This window comes from Natator depressus, chromosome 2 (assembly GCF_965152275.1).
Source record: "Natator depressus isolate rNatDep1 chromosome 2, rNatDep2.hap1, whole genome shotgun sequence".
Classification (NCBI taxonomy): domain Eukaryota; kingdom Metazoa; phylum Chordata; order Testudines; family Cheloniidae; genus Natator; species Natator depressus.
Window position 1 is genome coordinate 168,075,653 of NC_134235.1, and position 18,027 is coordinate 168,093,679.

Below are 18,027 nucleotides of genomic sequence, written 5' to 3' on the forward strand. Positions count from 1 at the left end.
ATTGTTGGTCATACTCTCTCCTCTACAAATAATTTGGATTGTCTTAGTATTTGGCATTCCTGATTTGTGTTACCTAAGCTTTATCCACCAGTTATACAGACAGACAAACCTGAAGGCTTTTGAGTCATTAATGGATTAAGTACCAATCCCAACTATTGATAATGAATTACTAGCATTAATGAGAAAAACCAAAGGGTCAAATTGAAAAGGAAAATACTTTTTTTTCACCTGATAATTTTTTTTATCTGATGAAAGAATGGCTGGCAGTCTTTACTGAGGGGGTGATCTTTACATTCTCTTCTAGAGATTGGAGGCAGCCTACAAATTGAAAACGAGACTGAGTCCCTACACTGTTAACAAAACTCAGGGTCTTAAACTCTGCTTGTTTTAGACAGATGCCAAACTGAAAAAGATGCCCCCTCTGAAGCCATTTCAAATATTGCAGCATCCAAAATTGAGTGTTAACATTCTGTGCTGTGAATACAAATAGGCCCTCTTTAAAAATTCCCCTGCATCTCTCTCTACTTCACTTTCCCCATCCATAAAATTGAGATAATAATACTTACCTACCTCACAGGGGGGCCTTAAGGAATATCTGCCTGATGTACTCTTACTTTTACTCACACAGGTCATTACACTGAAGTCAACAGGACTAGTCAGAATAGTAAAAGTTTAGGAACGAGCCTCAATTCCTCACAAGTTAGGTAAATTCTGTACTTGTTCACAAAAGCTTTCTTCAAAACAAAGCAAACAAAAACAAAAAACTCCAACACTTTACAAAGTGTAAATGGAAGTAGGTCATTTGCTATAACAGAGATTTTTCACACATACTCTCTCTCACACACACATAACTTCCCAGAAAAATCTGCCTTTTGCCATCACACACATACACACTCTCAACACTGATTTCATTTTTTTGCAAATCCATGTGATTTTCCCACCACTTTTAGTACCAGTGTGAGGGAAGTATACAAACCCTATGCCTGGCAAAACGTGCTGGTGCCTGATTGGCTGCTCCCTGCAGCCCCTTTTCTGGTTGGCTGCATCTCATGCAGCTGCTCTAAGCAGCTTGGAGGTCCCACATCCCCTGCTCTTTTCTGGGAGAAGTATGGTAGCACCGTGAGGCCTCCAACAGTGGGGCTCCAGGCCTAATACACTCCATCACATGTATCTTAGTGAATAAAGTCCTAAAATTTGGCATGAGATTCTTGGTGTGTTTGCCATGAAACTAAAACTGATGTCTCTGGATATCAAACCTCATTTAAAACTGTTTAATGTTGGACAGTTTCAGTCTCATGTTAAACCGTGATACTTTGGGCCCATATATTCCCTTTAAATTAATACAGCAGGCCAGAGTCTGGCAAGTGTCCTCTGAAGGAAGAGAGCCTCAATCCAGCTTTGGGACAATTCCTTTGTGTTAATTCCCATTTGTTCAGTTAATTGACAACCCCAGAAGCACCAGACAGAGATCTGAGCCTTTTAGGATTGGAACTGAGTGGGAAAATCCCCCAGACATTGCAGAGCCACGGCCTGAGTGCTAGGTTGCTGCTCAGAGCCTAAGGCTGGCCCTGGGGAAGGATCTTTGGTTAATTCAGAGATTATATTTAGTACCAGTTTTATTACTAGAAATTGAACATTGCCGCAGCAGAAATTAATATCAAAAGGAGGATCTGAAATTAACCTCACTTGCACTGATAACTTCCTAATAAGAAGCAGTCATTGATACTTTTCTCCTGATATGCTTGCCACTTTTCCATTTAGGAAAATTTGAACACTAGAAATATAGTCTATGATGTTGGGTTTTGGTGTTTATTTTGTCAATAATGATTTCCACCATTTTACTTTCATGGTGTTTATTGAATTTTAGCTGTTTTAAAATGAACAGAAGGTAATTTAGGCCAGATCCTCAGCTAGTGTAACATCAGGCCACACCAGGGGAATTGCTCAACCTTGCTTGGAGAGACTCAGTAATGCTCACCTAACTCTGAAGGGGGGTGGGGGGAAACAAAGCCAAGAGGGAGGAAAGGACATGATAAAAGGAAGAAACATTTGCCATGCTCTTCCTCTCTCTTCCACCTATACCTACAGATACCACACCAGGTGACTGAAGCACTGATCAAAGGGGAGATCCTGGCTGAAGAGCAATCAGCCAGCCTGTGGTGAGAAGCATCTAAGTTTGTAAGGGCATTGGAAGTGTTAAGATCAGCTTAGAATGCATTTTGATTTTACTTCATTTGACCAAATCTGACTTGTTATGCTTTGACTTATAATCACTTAAAATGTATCTTTGTAGTAAACAAATCTGTTTGTTTATTCTACCTGAAGCAGTGCATTTGGTTTGAAGCATGTCAAACTCCCCTTGGGATAACAAGCCTCGTACATATTAATTTCTTTGTTAAATTGATGAAGTTATATAAGCTTGCTGTGTCCAGCAGGCATAACTGGAAACTGAAAGACAGAGGTTCCTAGGGTTGTGTCTGGGACCAGAGGTATTGGCTAGTGTCATTCAGTTGCAAGTAGTTGGGAGCAGCTTACATGCCAGAAGCTGTGTGTGAACAGCCCAGGAGTGGGGGTTCTCAAAGCAGAGCAGGGTAAGGTTGCCTTCCAGAGTCAAGGATCAGAGTGACCTAGCAGATCACCGGTCCAGACAACCCCAGAGGGGAACGGCACACTATCTGAACATAAGAATGGCCATATTGGGTCAGACCAAAGGTCTATCTAGCCCAGTATCCTGTCTTCCAACAGTGGCCAATGCCAGGTGTCCCAAAGGGAATGAACAGAACAGGTAATCATCAAGTAATCCATTCCTTGTCACCCACTCCCAGCTTCTGGCAAACAGAGGCTAGGGACACCATCCCTGCCCATCCTGGCTAATAGCCATTGATGGACATATCCTCCATGAATTTATCTAGTTCTTTTTTGAACCCTGTTATAGTCTTGACCTTCACAACATCCTCTGGCAAGGAGTTCCACAGGTTGAGTGTGTGTTGTATGAAAAAATACTTCTTTTTGTTTGTTTTAAACCTGCTGCCTATTAATTTCATTTGGTAGCCCCTAGTTCTTGTGTTATGAGAAGGAGTAAATAACACTTCTTTATTTACTTTCTCTACACCAGTCATGATTTTATAGACCTCTATCATATCCCCCCTTAGTCATCCCTTTTCCAAGCTGAAAAGTCCCAGTCTTATTAATCTCTGCTCATATGGCAGCCGTTCCATATGCCTAATAATTCTTTTGACCTTTCCTGAACCTTTTCCAATTCCAATATATCTTATTTGAGATGGGGCGACCACATCTGCACGCAGTATTCAAGATGTGGGCGTACCATGGATTTATATAGAGGCAATATGATATTTTCTGTCTTATTATATATCCCTTTCTTAATGATTCCCAACTTTCTGTTTTCTTTTTTTGACTGCCACTGCACATTGAGTGGATGTTTTTAGAGAACTATCCACAATGACTCCAAGATCTCTTTCTTGGGTGGCAAAAGCTAATTTAGACCCCATCATTTTATATGTACAGTTGGGATTATGTTTTCCAATGTGCATTACTTTGCATTTATCAACATTGAATTTCATCTGCCATTTTGTTGCCCAATCACCCAGTTTTGAGAGATTCTTCTGTAGCTCTTCACAGTCTGCTTGGGACTTAACTATCTTGAGTAGTTTTGTATCATCTGCAAATTTTGCCACCTCACTGTTTATCCCTTTTTCCAGGTCTGGGCCCAGTACTGCCCCACCACTATTCACCTCTCTCCATTCTGAAAACTGACCATTTATTCCTACCCTTTGATTCCTATCTTTTAACCAGTTACCAATCCATGAGAGAACCTTCCCTCTTATCCCATAACTGCTTACTTTGCTTAAGAGTTTGTGGTGAGGGAACTTGTCAAAGGCTTTCTGAAAATCTAAGCACACAATATCCACTGGATCCCCCTTGTTCACATGCTTGTTGACCCCCTCAAAGAATTTTAGTAGATTGGTGAGGCATGATTTCCCTTTAGAAAAACCATGTTGACTCTTCCCCAACAAATTATGTTCATCTACGTGTCTGACAATTTTGTTCTTTCCTATAGTTTCAACAAGTTTGCCCAGTACTGATGTCATGCTTACCAGCCTGTAATTGACAGAGTCACCTCTGGAGTCCTTTTTAAAAATTGGTGTCACATTAGCTATCCTCCAGTCATTTGGTACAGAAGCTGATTTAAATGATAGGTTACAGACTACAGTTAGTAGTCCTGCAATTTCACATTTGAGTTCCTTCAGAGATTGTGGGTGAATACCATCTGGTCTTGGTGACTTACTACTGTTTAGTTTATCAATTTGTTCCAAATCCTCCTCTAATGACACCTATATCTGGGACAATTCCTCAGATTTGTCACCTAAGAATAATGGCTCAGGTCTGGGTATCTCCCTCACTTCCTCAGCCGTGAAGACCGATGCAAAGAATTCATTTAGTTTCTCCGCAATGGCCTTATCGTCCTTGAGTGCTCCTTCAGCATCTTGATCGTCCAGTGGCCCTGCAGGTTGTTCAGCAGGCTTCCTGCTTCTGACATACTTAAATTTCTTTGGTATCTCTTTTTGAGTCTTTGGCTAGCTGTATTTCTAATTCTTTTTTGGCCTTCCTAATTGTATTTTTACACTTCGTTTGTCAGTATTTATGCTCCTTTCTATTTTCCTCACTAGGATTTAACTTCCACTTTTTAAAGGATGGCTTTTTGCCTCTCACTACTTCTTTTACTTTGTTGTTTAGCCACGGTGGCACTTTTTTGGTTCTCTTACTATGTTTATTTGTTTTTTAATTTGGGGTATACATTTAAGTTGAGCCTCTATTATGGTGTCTTTAAAAAGTTTCCATGCAGTTTGCAGAGATTTTAGTTTTGGTGCGGTACCTTTTAATTTTTGTTTAACTGATCTCCTCATTTTTGTGTAGTTCCCCTTTCTGAAATTAAATGCTTCAGTGTTGGGCTGCTGTGGTGTTTCCCCCGCCACAGGGATGTTACTATGGTCACTATTACCAAGCTGTCCAGCTATAATCACTTCTTGGACCTGATCCTGTGCTCCACTTAGGACTAAATCAAGAATTGCCTCTCCTCTTGTGGGCTCCAGGACTAGCTACTCCAAGAAGCAGTCATTTAAGGTGTCAAGAAATTTTACCTCTGCATCCCGTCCTGAGATGACATGTACCCAGTCAATATGGGGATAGGTGAAATCCCCCATTATTATTGAGTTTTTATTGTAATAGCCTCTCTAATCTCCCTGAGCATTTCACAGTCTCTATCACCATCCTGGTCAGGTGGTTGGCAATATATCCCTACTGCGATATTTATTATTAATTATTATTATTTTTATTATTATTATTATTATTATTTGAGCATGGAATTACTATCCATACAGATTCTACAGTAGTTTGGTTCGTTTAAGATTTTTACTTCATTTGATTCTACACTTTCTTTCATATATAGTGCCACTCCCCCACCAGCATGACCTGTTCTGTCCTTCTGATATATTTTGTTTCTTGGTATTACTGTGTCCCACTGATTATCCTCATTCCACCAAGTTTCTGTGATGCCTATTATATCAATATCCTCATTCAATACGAGGCACTCTAGTTCACCCATCTTATTATTTAGGCTTCTAGCATTGGCATATAAGCACTTTAAAAATGTATCACTTTTTAGCTGTGGCCTATTAGATGATGTAATTGAGTAACATTTTTTATCATTTGACTGTTTCTCAGCAGATCCTACCTGTATTTTATCTTCCATACTCTCCTCCTTACTAGGACATAGAGAATCTCCATTAGTAGATTGTCCTGTAAGGGATGTCGCTGTCCAAACCACGTGCTCCTCTACACCTGTCGACTTTCCCCCAGCCCTTAGTTTAGAAATTGCTCTACAACCTTTTTAATGTTAAGTGCTAGCAATATGGTTCCATTTTGGTTTAGGTGGAGCTCATCCTTCCTGTATAGCAGTGTTTGGCAACCTGCGCCCCGTGGGCCGCATGCGGCCCATCAGAGTAAGCTGATTGTGGGCCGCGATATATTTTGCGGACATTGACCATCCACAGGCATGGCCCCCTGCAGCTCCCAGTGGCTGTGGTTCGCCCTTCCTGGCCAATGGGAGCTTTGGAAAGTGGTACGGACTGCAGGGACATGCTGGCCACTGCTTCGTGCAGCTCCCATTGGCTGGGAATGGAGAACCGTGGCCACTGGAAGCTGTGGGAGGCCATGCCTGTGGATGGTCAATGTCCGCAAAATGTCTCGCAACCCGCAATTAGCTTACCCTTCTGGGCCGCAGGTTGCCCACCACTGTTATATAGGCTCCCCCTTTCCCAAAAGTTTCCCCAGTTTCTAATAAATCCAAACCCCTCCTTCCTACACCATTGTTTCATCCATGCATCGAGACCCTGAAGTTCTGCCTGTCTAACTGGCCCTGCTACCATGGAGGTCCTGGACTTCAGTCTCTTACCTAGCAAACTAAATTTGGCCTCCACGACCTCTCTCCTATCCTTCCCTGTTATTGGTACCTACATGTACCACGACCACCACTAGCTTTTTACTTTTGAATGTTTATCGTTTAATATAAGATATCACCCCAAACAACGTTGCTAGTTAGCGTCACAATCGCAGCTGAAGGTCATAATGTTAATTCTGGACATCCTCTCTCAGCTCATCCCTTGCTTTCTCCTGTCTTCACTGCTTCTGACACAGTCCATCTCATTCATTATATCTGTCCAACTGTGCAGAAGGCACATTGTTTTTGAACAAAATTGCATTAATGTAGCTTCCTTCCCAAACAATGAAAGGAAGAATGTTCAACAGACTTCAAACTTCAAGAGGTTGGAATTTGGTCAAAAGAATCTCTAATACACAACATTTTAATATATGCAAAACACCCTCAAAATGTAATATTTATTGCTGGGGCCTGAAAATACCATAACAGATTTTCCCAAAGTACGCCCTTATATTTGAAAATGAATTTTCCATAAACCCTTTTGCATTTGCTTTCTGTAAATACTTGAGCAATCAAGTTCTGCTAATGGAAAACACATTTTAAGCTGAGGAAAGAAAGTTCATGATTGCACCCTATTACCTCAGGGAAGAAGTAAAGGCAATTGATCAGCAATATAGTGAGGATTTAAATTAAACTACTTTACAGAATTCTGGATGAATATAGCACTGCAGCATTATATAAAATGACAATAGGAGCAGCAGAATTGCCATTAAAGACAAACAATAAACCTCCTTTAGAGCCCTCAAATTAACAGCAGTGCTCACTTTTCTTACCACAGTCAATTTATTCTCCTTGATGATTACTTGATTCTATTGCCTCTAAACTTTGCAGTTGTACCTAGTATCTTTTACAATGACCTGTAAACCATTCATCTCACTGACATCAATAGGTAGCAATAAATATGGGTATAGGTGCTATGAGGCTGCTAGAAATGCAAATGACTCAGCAAATGTTCTATAAAATACCATGAAAATATGTAAAATAAGAGCTGCCTGTCTGTACAAAGACAACATATTCAATCTAATTAAAATATGAAAGCTCTGCCAAGATGACAACAAAAGCTTCAGCTGATATATCATCTGAATCTTACCAGACATCACAAGGCACTGTACAACAGAGGCACAATATTTTAATAAGAGAATCTGGAGTATCAAGTAATCATTTAGAAGGATGGGAATTTAATTAGCAAGTCATCAGTTTTGACAGAGAACTAGAGTCTTCTACTTACCCTCATATGCATACACAATTCAAGCACACTGATTCTCAAGCGACAATAAGGAAGTAAAATGGATCAAAAGACATGCAGGATGACTATCCAAACACAAATGCGTCTAAAGACAAAAATGTACTACCAAGCATATTATTAATATTATTGAGCACCATAAGGCACCCATAACCATAATATACAGCACCAATGGAAGCAAGGACCAAGAATAGTAAACACAGTCATAAAATGAAATGGCTGTATGTGATTCCTGGACTATTGATTAAACCATCCAGGTAGATTGGAAGGATTTCTTTTGGAGGAAGAAGTCATGTGTCTTGATGTTAGGTTACAGCTGTGTAAAATCCAGTGGCTTATTTTGGCAGAGGTTTGAGCAAACATTTTTGATTCCTCTTCATGCGAGTCCGCTTCACAAAATGTTAACTGATGTTTTATATGGTTTCACTCCAAGTCAAGCTTCAGACAAATTAATGGCAACTTGGTGAAATTTTAAGGACTCCAAATATTTTGCTGAACAGATTGTGAAATCTACTTCCAGAACAAATTGATGATGATTCAAAATGCAATGCAAAAGTATTCTGACAGCCCCCTATGGCATCAGGAAGAAACTGTCTTTAAACCAGACTTTGGGGCAGCAGAGCAAGGGAGCAAGCAGGTGGAGGGGCAAGGTACTTATTGTTAAGAGGTGCCAGCACATGAGCCAAAATGTTCCCTCTCCATTCCCTGCACTATATCCAGAGCACTACTGACTCTTATCATTTGTACATTATAAATACACAGGAAAATAAAATAAAATCTACAGTGTTAATATTGCCAAGCTAAAACAACAACAAACAATACCTAACCACCAAATCTAATAGTAAAAATAACATAAAACATCACTGACATATTTCATAAAATGTTCCAATTCCACCAACTCAGAACGAAATACATTTAGATTTTTTTTTAAATGGTGCTATGACTATTATATTATATTCAGTTCTACTTCTAAACAGGTTACACACTCCTCTAATTTTAGATTTGTAGCAAAACTTTTATTCAGCTCTATTTTATGCCTTAGTGAGCTGAAAAGAAAGAAAAGAACTCATAAAAATATTTCCACACATCAAATAAATTCGCAAAAAGAAAAGGAGTACTTGTGCCACAAGTCCTCCTTTTCTTTTTGCGAATACAGACTAACACGGCTGCTGCTCTGAAACCTATCAAATAAATTGTTACTGTCCTGATTCATCCACGTGATAAATACTTTTATTTAAAAAAAATACAAAGCATTTTTCTTGTTTTACACTTCCTCAAAGCTCCCTTTGAAAATTATTAATTGTGTACAGCATGAATATTCAGCTAGTACACTTCAGATAGGTTATCTATGAAAAGTGGTTTCTTTTTCTCCCCATCATGCTAACCTCCGAACACTGATAGAACAGAAATGTTAGGTGAAGATTAAAGTATATGCCCCACCCTTCTCCCCCGAAAAAGTTCAAATTTAAGTCTATGAAGTTCTTGGTGAATTAATAGCTATATATCATATCTGGCATTAGCCTGACCTCAATTCTAGAAAATGTATCACACTGACATACAGAGCACTTGGATTTGAAAGCAAACTTGGGTAACCTAGCTCACCATGACAACGATCAGGTACGCTGTTGGGCATATCTTTACTGGGAAAATGCACCACATTAGAAAATATGTTGATTGACATAGCTTAACTAATACAATGTTGCCCACAATACTGCCTTTAGGATGGACAAAGACAACCATGTTTAAAAGTACACTAGCTGGTCATGATTTACCATTGGATAATTACTTTTCAAATCTAACCCAACTCTAAGGTTAACCATGTTTTTTTTAAACATGACTGCCCTCATCCACGCTAAGATAAAAATAGTATCTTTCACCATATTAGTTCAAATGTGTTATTTTCCCCACTATAGATGTACCCACTGATGGTCTCTGGGGAAATGAAGAGGTAGAAGGTTGAATGAACATGAGAGGTTCCAATCTCCATACTGACAGATCAGACTGACAGCAACCTTTGAAATGGCTATGCTGTCTTCCCTTTGAGAGGGAGGAAAAATAAATGCTGCTTTGAGAATGGAGCAAGGGGTAAAAAGACAGAAAACTCAATAGCCATTAGAAAGGAAAAATGTAGCATAACCATACTCTAATACTTGAGAAATGTCCTTAGACCAACTATAAATGTTTGCTTAGCACAACTATTCAAAACAAAATGAGACAGAGAATACTAAGGATGAGATGAGAGGAAGTTATAAAAGAAAATACCATTTTCACATCTTCCACCTCTCGTTCATCAAAGCATAAAATAAAGGATTTCATTAATCTACAATAAAAAATGTTGTTAAATTTGGAACTTAAGTCCAAGGGATAAAACTCTTTCAATTTTGAACTCTCTGTGGTTGTTGTGAGACTTACAATAAACCCGAAACCCTGAAAATCTGCTTACCTGATGAGATGTCTATTCGGTTCTTCTTCACCTGGGTGACATTGATGTGAACACTGACTTTGCCTTCAGTCAGGTCAATCTCGACATTACCCAATCCATCGGCAAAGTTGCTGAACAGGAGAAGTCCATTGGGGTTCCAGGTCCGAAACTGGAAATTGACTGAAAGCAGGTCCTGATTCAGGCGACCAAGCACTTCCAGGTAGCTGGTAGCATTGAAAAAGACAGGCACTGTATGTGGTTCCACACACGAAAAACTTAAGTTTCCCTAAAACAAAAACAAAAAGCACAAAACCCCAAACTTAAATACAGTGTTTAAACTTTTCTACATCCATAAATAGTGCTAGAAATGTGTGGTTTCTGAGTATGAGCTTCATTCTATTTATGAGACTTCAACTGAAGTAAATGTGTGGGGCATTTTGCATGTTAAAATGCATGAGAGGCAGGTTATGATGATGAAATAAGCACATATGTTTAGATGTAAAGATTACTGACCAGGGATGAATTATATATGGTGACCTAACAGTGACAGACTTTGCATGTCATTACTAATCCCCTGAGGAGCAAAAATGATTTTTTAAAAAAATTTTTAATTAAAAAAAAATTTTTTTTAAGAAAAAATAAATCCTAAAGTATCATTGACTTTCTTCTAAAAATAAATCCTAAAGTATCATTGACAGACACCAATCATGGGAAGAGCATGATTCCCCTCACTTACATATCTCCTATGTGCTAGTACACAGTGCTCCCATGCCAGATACAAATTTAAAAGTAAGCAGCTTCTGTGGCATTATAGTATTCAAATTGGAAGTTTTTATAGATGCAATCCACGTATCAGATTGACATTATACAAAGTGCCAGAAAGTTATACGGCCTGGCATCCTGCCTCTAGAGGGCAGTATAATTAGCAGATTTACTATTTAGCTGTCATCAGCACAGAAGTTCTAACTATGTAAGACATCCTGAGTCTAAAAATATAAAAGTGTTTATTCTGAACATGTTAAAGACCAGTGTCTGTCTTTATTACAATCCCAGTGTTACAGTATCATTTTAACACACATCTGGAACATATATCACACAACATTATATTCAAGAGTTTAGGGACTTCACTGTTTCAAAGAGTTATTGAAGCTTTTAATTCACAGCATGAATGAGGAGCATGATAAACACCTAACTGATAAAGGCTAAGGACCATCTTCACTGCTTTACTGTAAGCGAGTCCCAGTGAGCTTGCCTAGAGATTTTCACCTTGAGGTTTTAATTGACTGAAATTTTACCCAAGTTAATTAATATATTTGTAAACGTTAGTTTGAACATCCCCAAACATTTGTTACAGAATCCGCTAGGTTGAGCCCTAGGGTAAATCACAAATTTTGTATCCTGGAACAAAAATTTGCAGAGTATCCAGACTAGCTTTTGCAAATATGTTAACTACATTGAATTAATTGACTGCTAATTAACTGGGAGTAACTACTCCTGTGTAGACAAGTTAGTCCTGCATAGACACAGAGCACCACAGTGTCTCTGAAGAGCTGACATTCTGTGATGGCACTTCAATGGTGACATACCAGGTACACAAGGCAGCATTCTAAGTGTTTTGTCCTAGTACCTAGTGAATTAATCAGCAGTACGTGGCACACGTTATCATGCATTTAAGAGTTCTTGTTGCTTTATTACTGTGACGAACTGAGATTTTCCTCAGGACAAAGATGCCTCGGCTTTCACAACTGATTGACATTCTGTCTTGAACCGTTAAATCTCTCTTGCCTCTAATGCATGGGAGAGTTGCATATGTAACTCCCACAATTACTAATGGGTGTGAATGCATGCAAATCCCTTACACAGGAATGAGATAATGTATTCCTAAATGCTAACAGTGTAAAGGATTACTTGTGGAAGAAGCATATAATTCTAGGTTATAACTCCCTTCATGTTTCTCTGTCAGTTAGCCGATCTGATCTTTTCTCTACTGAGATATTCAACTTAATCTAAACTGGATTATTATTTCCCTCCCTGACTGTACATCATCAGGAAACTACTCTTTTATGTAAAGCCCAGTTCACTTAGATGGTCTACTAGAGCTGGGAAAAGAGTTAGAACTCATCTGAAGTTTGCCACAATAACGAGATTCATATTTTTCAAAGAGAAATGGATCCTTTTCTATGGACTAGGTTCAGAATCAATTGCTGAAGTACTCATCCAGCACTGAAGTCTGAAAGTCAAATATATACCGTGCATTTATGTTGAGACTTTTGTTCTTACTGCAAAATTATTAACAGTATGCTAGAAGACTAACAGTGGAAGCTTCTCAAGTTAGACAGCTTGGGCTTTGCATTATGATCTTTACCCTATATTGTAAATTAACTCTAAATTTACATTTATAAGTCTAAATTTACATTTTTTCCTATCCACATCCAGGCATCACCACTGCTGGAAAAACAACTGCCTTTTAAAACCTTTTCCAAATGAACAGAACTATAAACTGAATAGATATTCTCAAAAGAGAGGTAACTCAGAACGGATTGTTTTGCAAAGCCTATATCCCGCTGCTAACGTTTTATCAAGTGTTGGTTCATTATTTTTATAAAAATAGATTTTTACTCATCTTCAGGCTTAACACAATGCTGGTCTAAAGCACACAGTTTAAATAAAAAAAATACTCCCTTCATATTTAGCTTATGCATTGAGACTGAAGCTAGCAGAGCAGCGGGAGAAGCTGGTTAAGCTGGTTAACCTGCTGCATTGGTGGGGGAGAGATGGGGTAAAATGGGGTTCAGCCTTGGACACACCCTACCCCCCAGCACCCTCCAGGCCAAGAACTGTGCAAGGGAGAGGCCCTTCCCTCCATCATCCAAGCATGAACACCTATGCAGCATCTTTTCTCTCTCCCCCACAATGTAGCCTTGGGGAAAGAAACAGCAAAGAGGAGCCAGGCAGAGACTGAAGCCAGGAGAGCAGCTGTGGAAACAGTTTAAACAGGGACTGATGGACACTGATATTTTCTATGGTTTTGACTGGATTTTCTTTGACCTGCACTGATTGGCTGCTTGCTCCAACCCACTCCTTGTCCCCTCTTGCACAGTCTCTTCACCTCAGCCTCAGTCCACACCTGCCCTTCATACTTTTTCCCCTCCTTCTCACCCACTCTGTTCTCATCACTCCTCTCCCTTTCCTTTGACTTTCTATTTAGCCAATTTCCTCCTAGCTAACCCCTCCTTCCTCCCTCCCTCCTCCTCCGCCGCCCCACCAATAGTGGAAGCAACATTAAACTTGCTGTCATAACATTGATTAGAGCTGGTTGGGAATTTTTCAACAGAACAGATTTTTGTAAGAAAATGCTGATTTGCTGATGCACCAGTAAAATGAAACTTCAGTTGGGAAGGGGTCTCAGGTCCAGGATGTCATTTCTGGTCAGAAAGAGAGAGAGAGCAAGATCAAACCCAGAACAGCCAAGAACTTGGTGATTAAGGCATACATCTGGCATGTGGAAGACCCAGGACCCTGATTAGGGACAGGGACAGGGACTAGGTCACCAACGTTCCAAGCGAGGGCTCTAACCTCCAGCTAACGGATTCAGTCTCTGCCCCAATCACTCTTGTTGGAGCTGTTCCATTTTTTAAATAAATCATTCAATATTTATTGGGCCAGAGAGAGAGACTGACTCTGTAATCCAGTGGTTAGGGCACTCATGTGGGAATTTCTGGTTCAAGTCCCTGCTCTAATAAATATTTATTTATACAAAGTGTAACAACTTCAACAGGAGAGGCTGAGAGGGACCTGTTCCAGAATAGCGTGGTGATGGTGGCACTCACTTGGGACCACCTGGTTCTTGGATAATCTGGGGTGGGTCTCTCTCTCTCTCTCTTTGCAAAAAACCTTTGAAAAGTCTCAGGTTCACCCCGACACAGAATAGTTTAAGTGTGACAGGAAAACAATTTCCTGCCCAGCTCTAACACTGACCATTCTGCTTGTATTAAATCTCTTTTGCCTACCTTTTGTCTGTCTGGTCTACTTAGATAGTAAGGTTGCCATGGCATGGGCTCTCTGCTACTCTGCATTTGTACAGCACCTGCTACAATGGAAGCTCAATCTTAGTTAATGCCTAGACATCACCGGAATGGACATGGTTAACAATAGTATCATCAACAAAACCCAAGTTTTCATGCTAAATCAGGCTGAGGAAGAAGAGCAAAAAAGCTTTTGCAAGGAACATAAAAATCCATGTTGGTTTAATTAGAACAAAATTGATTTTGTTTTTGCAGAGGTGAGGCAGTGTAAGTAATTCTACTGAAAACAAAGGTCACTTCTATTTTTATAGTCATTCTTAGAATTGGAAATCAACAGAAGCATCGAATTAAATGAGCCTGCAATAGACTCTTGATGACGCACTAGTGCATAACAATACTACATTTGTGGATCTCACTGTAATATAATTTCATACTAAAAAAAGAAGAGGGATTCTCATCTATCCCTGTCACTATTTATGCAACTAAATAAGTAGTCTGATTTCTAAAGGTTTTGAAAACCCACAGCACCCATAGGTTACAGGACTGTCATTGGGTGTTCAGCACTTCTGAGAATCATGCAACTTATCTGGGGCCCCAATTCAGGAAAGCACTTAAGTAACATACTTAAAACTGTTCCTATTCCAGGAAAGCATGTAAGCAGGGACTTAAATCCCATTGACTTCAATTGGACTTAAGCACACATATAAATACCTTCCTTAACAGGGATGCGTTTCTGAATCAGGCCTGAATTAGGCACCCAACTGAAAATCTGGCAAGATTTCTCATATAATGTGTGTTGCTTAGCTCATTTGTCCTGTACATTGTGGGACACTTAAAATCCCACATATCCTACAGAAAACAGAGCATCTTTTTCACAGGAATTCAATATTATTAAATGGATTTCACCATGTCTGGCAGGAAATCCCCTGAAGCACAGGAAGAATTTCAAGGATTCAGGATGGTTGGGTTTTAAAACTCTTATACTGAAGCAGAGTTTCATACCTGGCATGCACATCATGCTTAATGTCTTTGTCATGTCTAAAGAAATTTGGTGTAGAAATAACAAAATGTACTATTTGTGCAATACAGTGTTACTGTTTAAAGTTTAGCTTTTTCTGAGATTTTAAGATGAAAATCAGAAAATTCAAAATTATCATTCACGCAGTCATGATCACTCAGCCATATTCCTCAGATACTTTATATCAGCGTATTAATATTAAATGTATAGATTTGTATATGTATAGATTAATTAGGAGTTTTATACTATTTCATCACCATCACATATTCATGTGTATTTATAAAGAGTACATGATGTTGTGAGGGTTACAATGCTCATGATGTTGTATGAAGATATTATTGGCAGGAGTTTGTGAGGGTTACAATGCTTATGAAGGGGGAAGCCATGAATGATGTAGGCAGGTCATCCTGGACTCATGACAGTAAAACATTTAATCTACACTACAACACCATGTATTCCATGTGTGCCACATATATTACAGAAAAGCTATTTTAGGAATTTTTTTACAGACTTAAAAATATTAATGGGACTAGTTCTTGTATCCCTCCTCTGGTAAAGACATAGGATTTTGTTTTCATGATTACCATTGTGCAGTTCTTCCAAGGGAGAGAAAAATTGAAATTAATATAATGTAAACTACCTCCAAAATAGCTTTTCTATTTATAAAACAACATGACTTTAAAGTCTGATATCTTGAGGCCTTCCAGGGCTAGAAGCCAATGCCAGGTGAAGTGGAGAATCTCCTCTCTCCAATGGTATCCCCACTACTAGGTCTTTAGGGACATGAGAGATTAGACTTTGAAGCCATGACATGTTTACATCTAGGAAAGCTATCACTGGCTCAGGAATTAATATCCAATGAGAAAAAGAGAAAGTTATCAGTTGGTTTTTTTTTAAAATAGCAGCTGTCTGAAACTACACAAACATTTTGGAATGTCCATGAGGAGCTGGCACAGGGGTAAAGTAATGTGCTCATAAGTATGTGGTAAACTGCACAGGTATGTGATAAAAGTTATTTATCATATCATGTTACTACAATATATCACCTGGGTATCAGCTACACGCAGAGTCACACTATCTATGTATGCTCCTTTACTTGTCAGAAGTTTAGATGATCATGAAAAAGTTCTCACCCCATTAGAAGGTTCCAATTTCCTCCTCTTGGCAAGGTCTGTGATATTATTACCATTGTAATTGATGCTTTCCATACAGCCTTTGAAGTTTTTCCTGCTATTTGAACTCGGCTTCCCAGAAAAAGGCATGCCACCAAAGGTTATCTTTGAAAACAAACAAGAGACTGTAGATAGTAACTGGAGGGAAATATATTAGAATTTTAAAACAAATATGCTGCAGATGTATGTGTTTTCCTGAACATTCACACACAGCAAATGAGATAGCTAGCACTACTGTTTGCCCAAACAGCAAATTTAAATAAGCCCAGCAAAAAATGGAAGAAAGCACATTTTGATTTTGTAATTGCAAATATTCACCCTGGAGACCAACATTCATCCCTATATGGAACAAAGCATACCATGTGACCTTTCATCCCATTCTAGACATTTCACCATGAATTGCTCACTCACAAGCTATAGAACAAGAAATATATCAAATAATAAATGAATTGGAAGAAATATCCATCACAGAAAAAATTGTAAACAAGGTAGGGGAGACAGTCAAATTATTTGTTTGGAATCATTCTCTAACCTCTAATGGTGATTCATATAATAATGCATTAATTAAATTTGTGACTGAACTCCTTGGGGGAAAATTGTATGTCTCCTACTCTGTCTCTATCTCCCATTCTGCGATATATTTCATGTTATAGCAGTCTTGGATGATGACCCAGCACATGTTGTTCATTTTAAGAACACTTTCACTGCAGATTTGACAAAACACAAAGAAGGTACTAATGTGAGATTTCTAAAGATAGCAACAGTACCTGACCCAAGATTTAAGAATCTAAAGTGCCTTCCAAAATCTCATCGGGACGAGGTGTGGAGCATGCTTTCAGAAGTCTTAAAAGAGCAAAACTCCGAAGCAGAAACTACAGACCCCGAACCACCAAAAAAGAAAATCAATCTTCTGCCGGTGGCATCTGATTCAGATGATGAAAATGAACATGCGTTGGTCTGCAATGCTTGGGATCTTTATCGAGCAGAACCCATCATCAGCATGGACCCATGTCCTCTGTAATGGTGATTGAAGCATGAAGGGAGATGTAAATCTTTAGTGCATCTGGCTCATAAATATCTTGCGATGCCGGCTACAATAGTGCTATGAGTATGTCTGTTCTTACTTTCAGCTGATATTGTAAACAAGAAGCGGGCAGCATTATCTCCTGCAAATGTAAACAAACTTGTTTGTCTGAATGATTGGCTGAACAAGAAGTAGGATTGAGTGGACTTGTAGGCTCTAAAGTTTTACATTGTTTTATTTTTGAATGCAGTTGTTTTTTGTACATAATTCTACATTTGTAAGTTCAACGTTCATGATAAAGCGATTGCACTAAAATACTTGCATTAAGTGAACTGAAAAAATACAATTTCTTTTGTTTTTACAGTGCAAATATTTATAATAAAAATAAATATAAAGTGAGCACTGTACACTTTGTATTCTGTGTTGTAATTGAAATCAATATATTTGAAAATGTGGAAAACGTCCAAAAATATTTATATAAATAGAATTCTATTATTAACAGCGCAATTGACAGCCCTAATATTTATATTAAACAGATGATGGTACCAATAATATACGAAAGTATACTCCTTCCCAAAAATGCTCACACAAACTTCTTAGACCAGG

General features: G+C 38.7%; 1 protein-coding gene across 2 annotated transcripts in view; it reads right to left on the reverse strand.

Moving 5' to 3' along the window:
* CNTNAP2 (contactin associated protein 2) overlaps positions 1-18,027 on the reverse strand; it is a 1,640,949-nt gene that overhangs the window by 829,618 nt on the left and 793,304 nt on the right. For both annotated transcript variants that reach the window (XM_074945269.1, XM_074945270.1), the window contains exons 7-8: positions 16,359-16,502; positions 10,204-10,468 (exon numbers count right to left, since the gene is read on the reverse strand). In XM_074945269.1, the coding sequence (XP_074801370.1) occupies positions 10,204-10,468; positions 16,359-16,502 (409 nt within the window). The remainder of the gene's footprint in view (positions 1-10,203; positions 10,469-16,358; positions 16,503-18,027) is intronic.